This window comes from Astyanax mexicanus, chromosome 9, assembly GCF_023375975.1.
Source record: "Astyanax mexicanus isolate ESR-SI-001 chromosome 9, AstMex3_surface, whole genome shotgun sequence".
Classification (NCBI taxonomy): domain Eukaryota; kingdom Metazoa; phylum Chordata; class Actinopteri; order Characiformes; family Acestrorhamphidae; genus Astyanax; species Astyanax mexicanus.
Window position 1 is genome coordinate 5,353,552 of NC_064416.1, and position 18,542 is coordinate 5,372,093.

Below are 18,542 nucleotides of genomic sequence, written 5' to 3' on the forward strand. Positions count from 1 at the left end.
GGCGTGTCTACTCGGTCGTGAACAGGCGCGAGCTGCAGCTATCAGAAAAAGCAGACAAGAGGTTAGTTAGTAACCTTATTTCTTGTGTTTTAAGCTGAAATAAGGCATTATAAAATTAATAGTAGAGTTTATTTGCGTGGATTTGTTCGTGGGAGACCATAGACTGCCCTCTTTAGACTTTTGGAGCTTCAAATGAACTTTACACCCCTCTAAGCTGATATCCCAGCTACTTAAACTACTAACTAAACCAACTGTTGTAATAAAAAAACGTTTTTTAGGTGATTTAGGCTGTTTTGCCGATAAATGCAGTCTTCTTAAATAAGATATATTGCAGAAATACTTCTCATATATTTATTTATGAACACGACTAGGACTTTTATTTTGGAACTACATTAAGAGACGTTTCAAAGTATTTTCAGAGAGTTTTTAAAAGTATGTAAAATAGTTTGGCCCAAAATAAATTTTAAAGACGTTTATATTACACAATTTAACGATTTTATTGGGTAACTTATGTTGTAAACTACTTATCATAGGTTTATTTGAGCCATACGACTAAGGCTTTTATTTTTGAACTACAGATTAAGAGTCTTTAAAATTGTTTTTGATATTTTTTTCCAGTATAAACTACTAACTGTGTTTATTCCACAATTTGAATTATTAGTAATTTTTGGTGATTTAGGCAGTTTTGCTGTTAAATGCATTCTTCTAAAGTAAGATATGCTGCAGAATCATATGTTTATTTGAAAATGTTTTTATTTTAAAAGTATTTTCAGAGAATATTTGTTATGTCTTCCAGTGTATGTTTAGCACAAGACTTTTTAATATGAAACCACCGGAGGATACTTCATTACATCTGTAGTTCTATATAATGAAACTTTTTATAAGGGTTAGTTTTTTAGGTAATTTTGGTTATTTTTGTAATAGGGCCCTCCTTCCAGTCTCTAGTAATATGCTCATCATATTTAATCGGCACATTTGTTTGTTTCACATCTAAACCATGCCTATAACTTCTAAACTACTGCATGTAGCTTTTATAAACTTTAAGTAAAAGTGTCATGCTAATAAAACATGTGAATTGAATGCAAAACAATGTAATTTTTTATCTAGAGGCATTTCAGTGTACCATTTCATTTTATAAAAGTGCCTTTATGTAATTGTTATTTTATATATTGTAAAGTGCAGTATTTATTCTGTTATGCTGCCAGAGATCCGGATTATGGAGAGACTGCCCACTTTCTAAGTAATTTCCCTGTAGTACAAACAAAAAATTAACACTTTTCCAGAATATTTATTTAATTTTGGAATTTTAATTAAAATTGTCACTAAAAAAGCAAAGAAAACTGACCTGTTTATTTGAATTGTTCTTCTTCACATCTTACTTTAGAAACATAAATAATTATTTCCATTGCAAAACATCCCAAGTTAACCAAAATTAATAAAATTGTGGAAAATAAATGTGTTAAAAAATTAATTCCTTTAATTTCAGAAAGTACAGTGAAGCAAGTCGCTAAAAAGGCAAAGAAAACGGCCTTGTTTCTTTTCTTTTTCCCCTTTTTTTTTTTTTTACAGTAAACATGTTTTAGGCAGTAAAGACATTAGCGTTACTGTTACTGTGTGCTCTTTGACTGGTTTAAAAGGTTTAAAAATGATGTTTGCTGCACTGCAACATTTAAAATGGTTCTGTGTCAAGGATATAAGTAAATGTATAATATAAAAATTATTAAGTATTTAAAAAACTATAATTTTTATAAAATACTCCATGGGAACTCATTCATTTTGGTCTCACTGAGGAACGCCCTCTAGTGGTTCGGCAAACCCGCAAGATATTTTGATAAGTGTGTTTTCTCCTCTGTAGAGGTTCTTTGATTTTGTGACCGACCTGTGAGCAGCCCCTGATTGGTTGCTGGAGTTTGACGCAAACGTGGGCGTGTTCATCAGACTCGGCCCCACTCACAGGTGTTGGTCATTATTTTTATATCACAGAAGAAGCAGACGGAGGTCAGTTAACAACCATTTTTCTTGTGTTTTAAACTGAAATAAGACATTATAAAATTAATAATAGAGTTTAATTGCGTATAATTGTTCTTGGGAGACCATAGACTGCCTTCTTTAGACTTTTGGAGCTCCAAAATTAACTTTACACCCTTCACAGCTCATAATCCAGCTACGAAACTACTAACTAAACCAACTGATTTAATACAAAACCTGTTTATTCCACAATTTAAATATATTTTTAGGTAATTTAGGCTATTTTTCCGTAAATGCAGACTTCTATATCTAGATATGCTGAGGAAATTGTTCTCGTAAGTTTATTTAAGCCATTGGACTAGGACTTTTATTTTAAACTACAAATTCAGAGTATTTTGGGTATTATAAAAAACATTTAGCACAGGACTCTGCAAGTTTCTTTTTAAGACATTTATATTATACAACTTAACGATTTATGTGGTGTAACTTAAGTTGTTTTGCCATGGACTTATTAATGTTTCTAATATAAGATATGGAGCAGAAATACATCTCTTGGTTTACATGAGGTACGACTAGGAGTTTTATTGTGGAACTACAGATTAGAAGTTTATTAAAAGTATTTTAGATATATTCTCCTGTGCATGGTTAGTACAAAACTGTGTATTATATAAATATTTTTAAAGACTTTTAAAATAAAACTACCCGAGGATTAACTACACTATTTTTACATTAATATCTGAAATATATTGCTCTGTAATAATAATTATAACAAAAAATATACCAGCCCTGCTTAAAATGCCTTAAAAAGGAAATGCAAATATTAACAGAATATAGATATTTGACCATATTTTAATCAGTCAATCAGTCAATTAATCAATAAACCTTTATTTAAACTTATTAAGGTGGCCCTCATTTACAATGTGGCTGAGCCAATACACAGAGAAGGGATTGTCACAGAAAAAGAATAAATAAATAAAAAGACCCAGCATTTTATTAAGACATAAGATATTTTAAAATAAGGTATGAAACAAATAAGAATTTAATAAGAATCATAAAATCATAGGTAAGAAAATCAAAGGTAATACAATGAGAATGCAACTACAGATGAGTAAAGGAAAAAAATATATAAGCAATAACTAAAAACAATAAAAGAAAAAAAATAAACAAATAAATTTTAAAAACTATAAAAGAAGGGTTAAAACACATCTAAAAACAAACCAATATTTAAAAAAGACCAAATAACAACTCAAAAACATAGCAAAAATTATAAAGTGATTTAGTGATACCAGCGAGCTGAGATGTAAAGGGTTTCTTGTAGTGAATTACAGCTCGCTGGTGCTCTGCAGGAAAGGTAATCCCATCACTGGAGCGAGTCTGGTAAGTTATTATTAATAAGCATTTATGTGATGTATGGTGGCATATGGACAGAAAGTGATTTAAAAATATATAAAAATAGATCAATAGTTTAGCCATTTTAGCCAAATAAGTGTGGTTTTATTCTTTAAATGATTTAAGTGCAGTATTTATTCTGAGGGCCTCTCCCACTTTCTAATTCTCCTGTTATATCAGAATATTACCGCTAGAGGGAGCCACGGTGAATAAGGGGTGACCGCTAAAATCGTAAATTAAAAATAGAGACTAACTACTTTTGTAAAATATTCCTTTTATTTAAAAAAGTAAATTAAGGCATGTCACTAAAAAAGGCAAGGAAAACGGACGTTTGTTTCCATTTGTCATTACTGCTGATGTGAGATGACTGACTTGTTTAAAATGCTATAACTGGAGTTTAAAAGCTTTAAAACTTATGTTTGCAGCACTGCAACATTTGATATGGTTCTGTGTTTGGGCAAATAAGTAAAATCAAGCATGATCAAGCATTTAAAAACTATAATTTTGATCGAATGGTACATGCTTAAAAGCTCCCTGTAATTAACATCAGTCAGTAAAAATGTATTAAAGTGTTGTTACTCTTTTGAGACATATCTGAGTAGTGAAGAATCTCCTGAAAATAATTTCTGGTATCTGTGAACATCATCTTTAATAGTTTTGTAATGTTTAAGTGAATAAAATGCAGTTATAAGATATACAGATATAAGATATACAGTATTTACAGCATCTCATACTATAGGTGCTCAAATATGTTGTTTTGTATTAATAAAATATACCCTGCTACTCTTAAAATGCGTAATAATTAGATGCAAATATATACAGAATTTAGATGTTGAATCATATTAAAATAATTAAAATAAATTGTCATTCTAATAATAATAATGTTTTGTATTTTAGTATACATATTTTGTATACATTTATATTATCTGCCCTTGGCTTTTTATTATGAAATACAAAATGGCAAATTAGCAATAATGTTTATCAACTGTGAAGCTAAATCTATTCTGAGATGAATTAATGGCTTATGTTACTGTGCTGGTTAGATATGGTGAGTTCTGATGTTTGATATTATATATCTATTATGTGATGTCTGTACATTACTCTCAATTAAAAACTCAAATTGAAAATGGTGTCTTCTGGATGCAGAATAAAGTACATCGTGTTTTTCAGCTCTTTAAAAGACTTATAACTGGAGTTTAAAAGCTTTAAAAATCATGTTCGGCCACATCAACATTTGATATGATTCTGTGTTGAGGAAATGAGTAAACAAATCCAGTCTAAAAAGTATGAAGTCTTTAAAAACTATAATTTGGATAAAATGCTCCATATGAATTCATTCATTTTGGTCTCACTAATGTGCGCCCTCTATTGGTGTGGTGAACCTGCAAGATATTTTCATAAGTGGGTCTTCTCCTCTGTAGAGGCTCTTTGATTTTGTGACCGGTCGCTAGGCGTCTCCTGATTGGTTGCTGGAGTTTGACGCAAAAGTGGGCGTGTCCATCAGACACCGCGTTGGTTTTTATTATTATATCACAGTCGCAGAGCAGCAGGACCGAGCTGCAGCTCTTAGAAGAAGCAGACAGAGGTTAGTTAACCTTATTAACCTTATGTTCTTGTGTTTTAAACTGAAATAAAGCATTATAAAGTTAATAATAGAGTTTATTTGCGTGGAATTGTTCGTGGGAGACCGCAAACTTTAGACCCCTCAAAATCGATAACTCAGCAACTTAAACTACTAACTAAACCAAATATTTTAATACAGAACCTGTTTATTCCTCAATTTGAATGTTTTTAGGTGATTTAGGCTGTTTTGCCGTTAAATGCATACTTCTAAAGTAAGATACGCTGCAGAAATGCGTCTCATAAGTTTATTTGAGTCATACGCCTTGGGGCTTTTATTTTGGAACTACAGATTAAGAGTCTTTTTTAAAAATATTTTTTTATTTTTTTTAAATGTATAAAAAAGTAGTTAGCACAAGACTGTAAATAAAAATTTTAAGACGTTTATATTCTACGGTTTGTAATTATTAATTAATGTTTTTTAAATTACACATGGAGCAGAAATATTTCTCATAAATTTATTCAAGGCATACAACTTTTATTTTGGAACTACAGATTAAGAGTCTTTAATGTATTTTTCCGAGTATTTTAAATTGGCATTAATCACAAGAATACCATAAAAGATTACATGGCAAATTAATCAAAATTAATTAAAGGTTTAATTGAGACATGTAATTAGGGCTTTTGAAACTACAAATTAAGTGTCTTTTAAAAGTGTCTTCAGATACTTTTTTAAAGGTATTCTAGTGTGTAGTAAGCATGACTCTGGAAATATATTTCTATTGTATTTTTAACGTTTTTAAAAATTAAATTCTAAAAAAAAAATAATAATAAAGCTTTTGAAAGGTTAATGCATTATATCTGTGGTTATATAATAAAAGTCATAGCCGTATTCTGGACCTCATTATTACAGCCCACCTTAAGTTTAGAAAGGTCCTATCTAGGCTCTATGTGTAGTGTGTTTTCTGTGTTTTCTTTCTTTTTATGATTTTTTACATTGTAAATTTAATATTAAAGACTATATTAAAGCTTTACAGGAACACATGCTGAATTATTTAGTAAATAAAAAGTGTTAAAAATAAACCAGAATATGTTTCATACTTTAGATTCTTCTAAGTAGCACATTTAGCTTTGAGAACAGATCTGCACACTCTTGGTGTTTTAATCTCACACATTCACACGTTGCCACTTTTATCATTATTTATTTGTGTTATTTGTGATTTAAGATTTTTGATCTGAGATGAAGCTCTGATTTTGCACACAAAAATATTTTTTATTTCCATTTTAGTAAATTGCAGTTCTATAAATTTTGTGATACAATGTTTTAAAGCAGAGATTCTCAACTGGTGGGTCGGGACCCAAAATGGGTCACGGACACGTTGGGTGGGTCTCAGACAGCTTGAAAAAAAAGAAAAAAAAAAGTACATTAAAATAAATAAAAGAAAGCGCATTTCTTACTAATGTACTCTAAATGCAGAGATATGCATAGAAGTGAAATATTATGTATTTTGTTCAGTTTTTTATTGAATTTTATTGTAGTAGCATGTAGTTGTCGTGCTCTTCTTCAGTTTCTTAAAATAATTGCATTTAAAAATCACTTTGCATTTATATGTATGTTTAAATGGTTTTTTGAAGGCTATTTTTTTATCAGTTTGTATGGTTTGTATTCTTTAAAAGTGAGTCGTGACCTAAAGACCATGAGAAATTGTGGGTCCTGGGCTGAGACCAGTTGAGAACCCCTGCTTTAATGAAGCTCATTATGTTTCCTCTCTTTAGGTAAAGAGCCATGACCTCTCCCGAGATCGCCTCGCTGTCCTGGGGCCACATGAAGGTGAAAGGATGCTCCTCCGCATATAAAGACTGTAAGGTGTGGCCTGGTGGGAGCCGGGAATGGAACTGGAGAGAGACTGGTACTGATGTGAGTACTGTTTCACCCCTATACTGAATAAAGAAAGAGACTAGAAATACTGAAGGCACTGTTAAAATCCTTTGATTTTCCCAAAAATCATCAGTGCACCTTATAATTCGGTAGCCTTATGTAAGATTTCTACCTGTTAGTTTGTTAAGGGCAGTAAAGTCAGCTAGCACTAGCAGTTAGCTGCTAATGCTAATGCTGCTGCACCTAGCCTTAGTGGTAATCTAGAAATCTAAACTTACTGTGTAGATTAATATCCAGTGCTTGTTTGACTTATATATATAAATATATTTGACTATATATATTTTAGTAGTTACAGTTTACATATCTGCTGTATTAGATGAAAAAATATCAACACCCCTGTTCATTACTAGTGTCACATAATGCATCCTATAATCCAGTGTGAAAAATACGGTAATAATTTAACTCTGGAAAAAAGACTTTTATTACAGAACAACAAATTCAAAGCAGGACTCTCCACTAATCTTATAGTAAGAGCTGATAAATGCCACAAATAAAACTTGCATGACCCGTTTGGGTATTAGAATAAAAAGTAAATATTGATAATGTTATGTAATTATAACAGACAGTACACAGGCAGACTCTGGAGTGGGTCTTGTACCTGTGTAATTTGTGTGATCTGTAACTGATCTAAATTAAGTATTTACTATGAGATGAATAGTATAAAAAAACTAAAAAAGTGTAAAAGTGTGTGAAAAAATGTGAAACATTCTGTGTCTACTAATAAGTATTAGATATCTGCTATAATTTGTACTTGTTCAGTGACTAAAGTAATTAGCATGTGTATATATAAATACACTTACTTGCTTTACAGTAATGCACAGTGCACTTTATTTATTATTTTTTTAATAATATTCACAAATACACACAGTGCTTTACTGCCATGTTATTTTGCACATATTACCAGTTTTAAGCTCTTACTCTACTTACTATTGTCTATTTTTATTCGTCCATAGTTGTTAGTGTACATTTAACTTAAATATTTAATTATTGTGTTTATAGTCTATATTTTTTTTTAGTTCTTCTACTCTTTCTATTTTTTAATTAATTTAATTAACTTGTGTGTCAGTGGAGGATTATCAAAGTAAGAATTTCATTGTATAGTATAATTGCAAACTTACTGTACACATGATTATAAATATCTTGAATAATGTATCAGTGTTCATACAGCCATGAAAAATCTAGAAAAGTCCTGGCATTTGACGATAGCAATTTTTAGACCTGGATAAGGTTTGGAAAAATAAAAATACACAGAAAGTTTTGGAAAAGTCATGAAAGTTTGGTCTACAAATCTTTGTGTTTCAGTTTATCTATGGGAAAAAATATTTTGAGCTACAAAATACATCAGCTCAGAGTTAATTCAATAATTAAGCCCCCTAAACAATGGAGCTCTCAGTATCTGACACACATTTTATTATTAAATATTGTGTGTCAGCATTTTTATGAGATTCATTTCAGGCCTACTATAATCAATTTTAATTATAGTTTTAGTTGATTTTTTTTGGTTTTATTGTCCATGTCCGCACTGATGTTTTAAAAATCAAATATGGTCATGAAAATTTGCCTTGAAGGCATGAAAAAAAACATAAACAAATCATAGAAATGTATTGGTTAAAACATGTATGAACCCTAACATACAAATCGTATATTGAAGCTGTTTAGTTCTCTCCATCACACTATGTCAAAAACTCATATTGAATAGGCCAATATAAATGCTCTAAAATGATTTGTGAATACATTACATTTTTATTAACATTTTTGCCATTTTAGAGATTTCTACATTGGATTAGTGTTGTGCGATATGACGATAAATATTGTGGGGATGATAGAAAAGTGTCTATTGTGCTGCTTACCTTTTATTGTCCCAGTCGTTTCTACAGTAATTTCATCAATTATTCATGCAATATATAAAGTAGGGTACGATTAATGTATTGCTGTGGTCACTTTGCACTTTGCAACTCGGTTTATATAAGTGATAATAAAGTAATCGTCGCAAAAAAAGCTTTATAATGTGGTTTTGCGACATGACACTGCTTTACGTTATTTGGATGGACACTTTAAAAAATGTTAATTTAAATACCTGTATAATTTTGAAAAAAATGAGCTACTGCATCTACCTCATCTGTTTTCATTTGATACATATACATTGCTGCACTAAAAGGTAGTAATTCTCATTTGTGAAAGTTTGGGTTTACTGTCACTTTGAAATAAAGTTAGAAAAAAAGTAAGCAATGATATTATTTTATAATTTTTATCGAAGAATAACTGAAAACATACTTAAATGTGATATATCATGATATATATCGTTATCGTGATATAAAAAATTCCATATCGCGATATATGATTTTTCCCATATCGCCCAGCACTACATTGGACATAGGCAATATGTGCTCTGAATAATTCAGTAACTGCTGTGAATATTCAAGTTATATAATTATTTAAAAAAATAGATAGTTGTCATCGAGACTTTTATAGAAATAGAAATTAAATTTTAATACTTTCACTGCTATTTATCTCCCAGCATCACCCAGGTGTGCAGCCAGCTGACCTGGAGGAGATCCTAAAGAAAGGTGTGGAGCTGCTGGTCATAGGGAGGGGAATGAGTGAAGCGCTGCAGGTGAATTACACTAATTTACTATCCCTTATAAAAACACACATGTAGCTTGTATAAGGATATGTTCACACAGCAGGTAAATGTGGCCCAAATCTGATCTTTTACATCATGTGTGAACAGCAAAAAACACACGTTCAATTCGAATTTGGGTCACTTTAATATGTGATGAGAAGGGGAAGTGACTTCAAGCAGATGGAAGAAGGACAGCAGCAGTGAATTGATGAAAGTGCTCGCCACTAACCCCTAGCATTGCAGCTAACCGGAGGATTCTCTAGCCACCGCTGAAGAACAGCTGTCCGCTTAAGAGGCAAGGTATTAAAGTGAAAGTGAATCTTTTTCTCATTCTTTACCCTATAAAAGTATTCTATACCCAGTATTACTACACCCAGTGGACAGATTTTATTCCTTATTTTTTTTGGTTAGATTCTGCAGTTGTGAGGAACCAGTTCATTAGAAATACTGCATGGTTGCAACACAAACCTAAATATCATTGGAACAGTCAGTTCAGAGCTCCGCTACCTTGTTTTTTCCTTCACTGAATCTCTAAAATCGCTGCTGCTGTCTTCTTTTTTTATCTTTTTTCCGTCACGTAAATTCTGACCCTGCTGTTTAGACAGAGAGTTGCATTGTCACAAATTGAATATGTAGCGGTTTTTAATACTACATATTGAAGTGATGTAAAAATAGGAAATTGAAAATGTCACATTCAGTGTGGTTTTGCTGTTTACACAGCCTCACAAACCACACACCTGTTTCACATATGATGTAAAAGATCAGATTTGGGTCACATTTACCTGCTGTGTGTATCAAGCCTACGCTACACTTCTCTGTGGTGCATACCTAGGTTCTCTCCTAATTTTTCTATTTAATATATCTTAATAATGTGTATGTATCAGCAGGTAGAACAGAAAATATACACCTAAATTTTATATTAGCTATGAATATTACAGTATCATTTTGATCATATTGCCTAACTTGAAGTGAGTCTGAAATTGATGGCATGGAAAAAATTGGCACAAAATTTGCAACAAAAACTTGTAAAATTGACATCATACACTCACTATACTAACTGCTGTGTTAAACCAAAATCTAGCTTATACAGTGCAACAAACACATGAACCTTTGGTCCAGACTTTTAGGTGTAAAATTGACTTTTGGTGTAGTAAAGCATGATAAAGACCTTTAAACCTTGTGTAGCCCACCTCCACTCTCCCTCAACTTTTTGATTTTTTTGCACTTTGTATATTTTGTCCCCCACCGTTATCCAGGCTCAAAGTAGCTCCACACTTTATAGGTAGAATCTGAAAAGACATTTAAAATGTGGCATTAAGTGCACAAGAAGCTTATTAAAAACCTCTGTTTACAACCTGTCTTAAGGTAAATGTAAAGATGGCGGTGTTCTACCAGTTCTACCAATGAGGTGTGCCCCGTATGATCCATTTTAAAGCATATTTGGACAAATATAATACAATTACTGCATCTCAGAAAGCTGTGGGAGAGCAAAGGGTGTGCTATTCAACAAAGTGTAGTACTCTTTATCATGTTTTACTACACCAAAAATCAATTTTACACCAGATTTCTCCTTTAAAATTGACGCTAAAAGACGCTGAAGGTTGAACAGTGCTTGTGTCTTGCTGTTCCAGGTTCCTCCCTCCACTGTGGATTATGTGAAGAAGCAGGGTGTGGATGTAAAAGTGCTGCAGACTGAAAAGGCTGTAAAGGAATACAACATCCTGGCTGGACAGGGGGCTAAAGTAGGAGGAGTCTTCCACTCTACCTGCTGAACACAACCTGCCTGAACACCCATAAGTATCAAGCCTTAAATCAGAAACAGAACACTTTAGGAACGAGAGGGTGCTTTAAAGAAAGAGTTTATTTGTTAAACACTGTTTAGATATTTACACATACATGAATTTACTAAAGATGCAGAAAAAATAAGTTTATTTAAATTAAAACATTTAAGCAAAGTCCTATTAGCAAAAGAAAAGCTGTTGATTTATTTATTAGTTAATTATTTACAGTCTTAGCCTCAAGCTCATTTGCTCAGTGCATAATCACTTAAAGGAGAAATCCGGTGTGAAATGGACTTAGGCTATAGTGAAACATAACGAGTATGAACTTTTTTTGAATACCAAATTTTCTGTCCTTCCCACAGCATTCCCAAATACAGCACTTTAAGTCGATGCTCCCAAAAAGCTTATAATCCTAGTGATTGGGGAATAGATTACCCATGCAAAGAATGGCTATTTTTACACCATTAATAAGCTCAAAGTAGCTCCACACTTCATTGGTAGAAATCTGAGGGTCCTGACACTTAAAACAAGGCGCTGAGAGCTTTAAAAGTGCACAGATGGTTTATTTAATACACTGTTTATTATACACACAGTACCTTTAGGTAGTTCTTCATTGAAATGCATTAAATGGTATAGATATATATTTACAGCAACAACTGGAATTCACACATTCATTCTTGCTAGTCAGCTGACTTACTAACTAACTGAAGATACTGTGTGTATAAACAGTGATTTTATTAAACTATCTGTCCACTTACATAGTTCTCAGAGCCTCATTTTAAATGTCAGGGCCTTCACAGAATTAGCAATAAAGTGTGGAGCTACTTTGAGTTTGTTAATAATGTAAAAATAGTGATTTCTTTGCATGGGTTACTCTATGCCCCCATCACTAGCATTGTAAGCCTGTTGGGAGCATCAGCTAAAAGCTCTGTATTTAGGAATGCTGGAGGAGAATGGAGGTGGGCTATTCGAGCTAAGTTTGTACTTGTTACCATGTCTCACTACAACCCAAGTCCATTTCACGTTGGATTTCTCCTTTAAAGGCCAATTTATACTTCCTTGTCAAAGCCTACATTGTAGACCACACCTTCTCACCTTTACAGTTTAACTAAAGAGAGCATAGGGAGCTCGCACAGACTACGGTGTAGGCAACGTGTTAACTCGACACAGATAACAGATGTTTAAGCCAGCCTTTAAAGGAGAACTCCTTTTAATGGTGTGAAATGAACTTTAGTTGTATTAAAACCTGATTAAAAAAAAATTACTTTCCTTTGTTGAATAGCCCTCCTCTTCTAAGATCCATTTTTTTGTGCACTTTGCCCAAACAGGCTTTGGCATGTCTTATCTCTGCAGATACATCTCTTTTTACACCGTTATTCAGGCTCAAAGTAGCTCCACACATCGTTGGTAGAATCCGGTAAGCCCTGACAGTTACAATGAGGCTTTTAACATTTTAAAACTGCACAAGAAGTTTATTAAAAGCCACTGTTTACATCGCATAGTGTAGATAAATCTCTGGGCATGGCCATCTTAAATTTAAGTCAGCCGTCGAGCATGAATAGTAAAACATTTTGGGCAACATTTATGTAATTTGTTGTTGGTTCTTTGAATTCTAATATCGACAGTAACCAGATATTTTCAGCAACAGCTGGAATATATGCATTAACAAAAATATTTAATTTTGCAATCTGCTCAACTATTCCACCCATTCTTTCATGCTTGACGGTTGACTTATTGTGGCAGCGCACAGAGATTTATCTACACTATGGGATGTAAACGATGTTTTTTAATCAACTTCTTGTGCAGTTTTAAAGTACTAAAGTACCTCATTTTAAATATCAGGGCTCTCCGGATTATACCAATGAGGTGTGGAGCTACTTGGAGCCTGAATAACAGTGGAAAAAGAGATTTATCTGCAGGTGCAAGGCATGCTCCATATCATCCATTCTGAAGCCTGTTTGGGCAGAGTGCACAAAATGAAAATGGAAATGGTACTTACCTTTTATCACGTTGCAATACACCCAAAGTCCATTTCACACCAGTCGAGTTCTCCTTTAAAGGCTAAGTTAACGCGGTGCCTACATTATAGCCTGTGCGAGCGCCCTATGCAGCAGCTGTGGGTTCCTTCTTCAGTTTAAACTGCAAAGATGAGAAGGCAGGGGCGTTTTAATACACACAAAGTCCATTTCACACCGGAATTCTCCTTTAAGTTGCATGTCTGCGTCTCAGGTTATCGTCGGGCTGGTTTGGGCATGATGAAGACTTTGACAGGCTTGCTGAGGTTGATGGTGCCCTCGATGCAGCTCTCGCTCGTGGGCAGACCCTCTGTGCTCTCGTTCCAGGCTGGTTTGGGCGTGGCGAGTTTGCTGCTGCTGGAGCTGTAGGCCAGGAGCAACCTCACCTCTATCTGACACGGCTCTGAAACAGAAATACTGTACTGAGCAAGCAGAACTGTAAATTAACCTCTTAAATTATACGGTTCTTTAATACGTAGTTTTATACATAACCATAATGTAAAAATCCATGAAAATGATTTAACTTAAATATTTTACTGGTACTCCCAAATGTCAAAAACTCCCTAATAAAAGTGAACCAAAGGAGGTTGCAATATTGGCACTCCTCAATAGCTTATACTATAATAGATATGACATAACATTATATAATTATAAGCCATCATAACCTTCTGATAAGAGTTACTTCTCAGTGTTTTTGTGAACAATGTGAAACTAATGTTTAATAACAGAATATTAAGGGTTATACACATGACATTGCGCATATACATACAATAAAAATGTATATGCAATGTTGTGTATATAGCAAATTACTATAGATTTTCCCCACCAATCTTGGATACACATACATTATAGTCATTATTATTATTAATATTGTGACATTGGCATATAATTATTGTATTTTTTTTATACAGCAAGATGTATAGTGCAAAAATATATTGCAAAGTCCGTTTTTCTTTTCACCATAATATGATGCAGCCCTAACTAATGTTTAAAATAAAATGTACATTTGTGCACCGTATGTAAATAATAAACGTTTAATTAAAGCAGATGCTGTTTATAGTTATGCATTATAATCTATTCTATATTTGTTTAATACTTTTTTTGCACTAATTTGACAATATCTGAAATATACATGATTTGCTGTTTACAGACTATTATTGGTCTCTTTATCTCTATTTTTTTTTTTTTTACACATGCAGGTAAGCAGTGTTTAATTTTACAGGTCACCCATGCTATATCGGTAAACTATTAGTAATCTCAACAAGTTACAAACATCTAAGTGCACTGTTTAAGAGAGAGAGAGGAACAGCAGAGAACTAGTTCCTCAGATCATCACAGACACATTAAACTTCTGGCAAGAAGCAGGCAGTTCAGCCTGGATGCAAGTCTATTTATATCTGCGATATTATATCTAGAATTTCATTCTGTACACCCTAATAAACTCCCACAAGAAACTAATTCATCTCTTTCTTTCAGAACAAAACTGAATAAAAAACCTAAAACAAGCTATTTTAAAAGTAAGAAGGTTCAGAAAGTTTCTTACCTGTCCAGGCAGAATGGGACAGATACACCTGAGTGATGAGTCTCACCCGTCCTGGCCCCGGGGTCCTAAAATCTCCAGGTTTAGGGTGGATTATATGAGACTGTCCATCCGGATAGAGGACCTATTTAAAAAAAAAAAAAAGGGGGGAAAAAATATAATTTTGAGCAGAGGAAAATGCCTTTTCGCCACTATTAATTTATTTTTTTAAAACCCTAAATGCCTGCATATGGACACTCCTATCCTTTACTTTAAACCACATATATACATACATACATTTATAATAGAAACAGTAAATCTATAGTACATACTGAATCATTTATACTAGATACAGGTAGATACTAGATACTTTACAGATACTGAATAATTTATAGCAGCTACTCAGTAATTTATAGTAAATACTTACTTATTTAGATCAGATAATCTGTTTACAGTAGATACAGAATTACTTATAGTAGATATAGAATTATTTAACAGACTGAATCATTTTTAGTAGATATTAAATTATAGTAATTTATATATTTATAATATATATATACAGAATAATTTATAGTAATGAAATTATTCTGTACCTGCTATAAATTATTTAATAAATAAATAATATAAATTAAAATAAATTAAATATAAAATAAATTTTAAAATAATTACTAGTAGATATTAAATTATTTATAACAGAAACTGATTAATCTATAGTTAATATTAAAATATACATAGTAAATATTGATATATGTAGCATATAGCATAGTTAATGAATCATTTATATGTTGAATTATTTTCATAAGATAACTACTCGTTTACAGTAGATATAGAATTAATTATAACAGATACTGAATAATTTAAAGCAGTAACTGAATAATTTATAGCAGTTAATGAATAATAGAGGCAGAATAATTTCTAGTGGCTCATTGAATATAATTTAATATCAATCACTAATCATGATTATTTATAGAAGCCTTTGACCATTTATAGCAGGTACTGAATCATTTACAGTAAATGCTAGTCTTTACCATCACTTATAGCCGTTGATAAATCAATTAAACATGTTAATCATTTATATTTAATACAGAATCATTTGTAGCAACTATTTAATAATTTATAGCAGTTCATTTTTAGCAAATACTAAATGATTTATAGCTAAATCATTAAAAAAAAAAAACATTTACTGAAATGCTTCTAGATGATCATTAATTAATTCATATCATATAATAATTGAATTGGTCATTACAGCCACTAAATAATTTATAGTAGTAAATTGTTTATATGTTATTAAATCATTTATATTAGATAGTGAATCATTACAGCAGTTGCTGCATAATTTATAAGAGCTACTGAACCATATATATATTTTTCTTAACAGGCTGAAATGATGTATATAGATAAGTCCATCTAAAATATTATATTTGGAACAGACTATAATATGATTATTTGTCCGGTACAGAAATCCTACCTGCACTTTTACTGTTGTTTGAGGGTCCTGCACATGTTCCAGAGTTGCATCAATATCTAGCGCCACCACCAGGCCGGTGGTAAATCTGAGAGGGTTATCTGACTCCCCCGTCGGCTCAATGATGGTGGCTAAAGCTCGGTGGATCTGGCAACCCAAAAACAACCCAGTAAGTTAAAGAAGAACTGAAGGTCTAACCTGGATATGCAGCTCAGCTCTTCTGACGCTGGTGTGTAAAAATACCTGCTCAGGTAGTCTGAGGTGGATAAACCTGCTCTGCCTCAGGGTGGTCAGCAGGATCTTCACCAGGTCCAGCGGTTTACAGGACACCAGTCTGGGCATCAGCTCCAGAAGCTTCTCTACAAAACTGTCCTGAAAGTGAGGCAGCTCCGTCATGAAGAGCCTGTGGGCATAAAAAAGGCATGGTACGAGTACTATACTGTGTATTCTTATTAATGTTCAAACACATAATAATCTATTAATTTTTAATTCTAACCCATAATATGTTTTTATATTGTTCTTAATATTCTGCACACATCCTGCAGTTCCTGTGAAAATAGGTATATTATCCAAAAGCATTTGTAGCTGTGTAATATTAATTCCCACTAAAACAACTTAAAACATTCCTCTTCAAACAAACACATAATTAACAATATATCTTTTAATTTGTTGTTTTACTTATTTCATCTTTGTATTATTTCATGTTCATTTATTTAAATAATGACTTGATAATTAAAAAATATTTTTGTCCATGACTTTCCTGTCCCCCATAGATGGCATGGTCTGTTACTGTTATATATATTTTCATATATCCTTTCATATATCCTTTTTTTTATATATATATATATATATATGCTTTTTATAGTTGGATTTTTATTAGTTCGTTTTTCTTTCTATGTTTTTGTGCATCTATGTTCTTTGTTTTACCCTATAGCAGTTTCATCTGCATCTGTTATGTAAATATATATTATTTATTATTATATTATTATGTATATTTATAAAAGATTTTCATGAAAAAGATAACCGTAACAGTAATAAAAAGACCAATTCTGCATTAAAGCACATATATTTGGTTAAAAGCTTTAAATAATATTAAAATGTCCTAACACATAAAAGAAAAATTTGCTACAATTTCAATTTGTAACTAAATGTATATGGCAGGATTTTAATTTAACAGAAAAGTGCAATTACGCAACTATATTCATTGAGATAAGAAATATTATAATGTTGGCCTGTTATAATACATTTTTTTGCAGACGATATTTTCATCCCAGAAATTGTGATAAACGATATTAATCGTCATTTTAAAGCCATTTAAATTCCAATGACAAAATGATAATATTTTAGCATAACAAAGCAATTATACTCTTAAATTCAACAACATTTAAAAAAAAAATCATAGTTTGAAAAATATATATATTTTTTTTCCTTCACCTGCTGCAGTCCACATTGTTTGTATGGAGACACAGTTATTGAAGCACGACTGGCTTAAATACTGTTCACTATGATGTAATTATTGTGACAGGCCTATAAGAATGCTTGTGTAATGATGTGATATATAAATACCTCTGAAAAGATTCCACTTCTTGTAGGAATTTCTCACACAGTGCAAGAACAGACTCTACCCTGTAAAGAAAAAAAACAGATCAGTTATATACCACAACAGATACCTGTGACCTGTGCTGTAAAGGTGTGTGTGTGTGTGTGTGTGTTGCTGGTACTGACCCGCGTTTGGTGCGGGCGGTCAGGATGAGCTGCAGTGCTTTGGCCTGCAGTCGCACGTTATGAACAGTGGCCACCTGCCGAGTCTCCAGCCCGCTGTACAGGTACTCCAACTTATACGTCTCCTCCAGGATCTAAAACACATACCAGACACACAGGCACACAATATTTATCTGTATGCAATGATGAACAAATACAGATTATTTAAGGTCAGAATGAATTAAATAGAGCTGGAAAGAGAAGGGCCACATTTACCTGCCTGCATGAGTCATATTTTGTGTGTGTGTGTGTGTGTGTGTGTGTACCTGCTGTGCAGCAGTGGATGCCATGGCATTCTGTTTCAGACACAGGGGCACAGCCATGTTCCACAGCTTTTCCTGTAGAGCCTTAAGAAAAGGAAAATCTAATCAATCAGTTAATCAATCTTTATTTTGCTCTAAGGTACATTGAGGGTGACCCTTATTTTTAATAAAGCTGAGCATTTACATGGATTGAAAAAGATAAATTATAAACAGGAAAATACTTAAATAAGCAAGCTAAAATATTAAAAAGAAAACAAAA

The 18,542-nt window shown here is 32.5% G+C and overlaps 2 protein-coding genes across 5 annotated transcripts in view; one reads left to right on the top strand and one right to left on the bottom strand.

The window, feature by feature from the left end:
* On the top strand, positions 1-14,733 carry aamdc (adipogenesis associated, Mth938 domain containing). Of its 3 annotated transcripts, none has more exons than XM_022665986.2 (4): positions 1-61; positions 6,694-6,835; positions 9,375-9,470; positions 11,111-14,733. In XM_022665986.2, the coding sequence occupies exons 2-4, from the start codon at positions 6,704-6,706 to the stop codon at positions 11,249-11,251; spliced, it is 369 nt and encodes a 122-aa protein (XP_022521707.1). In that variant the 5' UTR covers positions 1-61; positions 6,694-6,703; the 3' UTR covers positions 11,252-14,733. The 3 variants fall into 3 exon arrangements, with proteins under 3 accessions (XP_022521707.1, XP_022521708.1, XP_022521706.1); XM_022665987.2 differs by lacking the exon at positions 1-61 and adding an exon at positions 1,856-1,998; XM_022665985.2 differs by lacking the exon at positions 1-61 and adding an exon at positions 4,839-4,942.
* The window catches only part of ints4 (integrator complex subunit 4), a 22,417-nt gene continuing 15,197 nt past the window's right edge, over positions 11,323-18,542 (bottom strand). For both annotated transcript variants that reach the window (XM_022665983.2, XM_022665984.2), the window contains exons 17-23: positions 18,287-18,367; positions 17,985-18,115; positions 17,826-17,885; positions 16,503-16,662; positions 16,263-16,406; positions 14,819-14,939; positions 11,323-13,678 (exon numbers count right to left, since the gene is read on the bottom strand). In XM_022665983.2, coding sequence (XP_022521704.2) covers positions 13,491-13,678; positions 14,819-14,939; positions 16,263-16,406; positions 16,503-16,662; positions 17,826-17,885; positions 17,985-18,115; positions 18,287-18,367 — 885 coding nt within the window. In that variant the 3' untranslated portion in view covers positions 11,323-13,490. The remainder of the gene's footprint in view (positions 13,679-14,818; positions 14,940-16,262; positions 16,407-16,502; positions 16,663-17,825; positions 17,886-17,984; positions 18,116-18,286; positions 18,368-18,542) is intronic.

Excerpts from the sequence above, each read along its gene's own strand:
- aamdc (XM_022665986.2), top strand. The coding sequence starts at position 6,704 with ATGACCTCTCCCGAGATCGCCTCGCTGTCCTGGGGCCACATGAAGGTG. Across the intron at positions 6,836-9,374 it reads GGAGAGAGACTGGTACTGAT|CATCACCCAGGTGTGCAGCC; the intron begins GTGAGTACTGTT and ends TTTATCTCCCAG. Across the intron at positions 9,471-11,110 it reads GAATGAGTGAAGCGCTGCAG|GTTCCTCCCTCCACTGTGGA; the intron begins GTGAATTACACT and ends TTGCTGTTCCAG.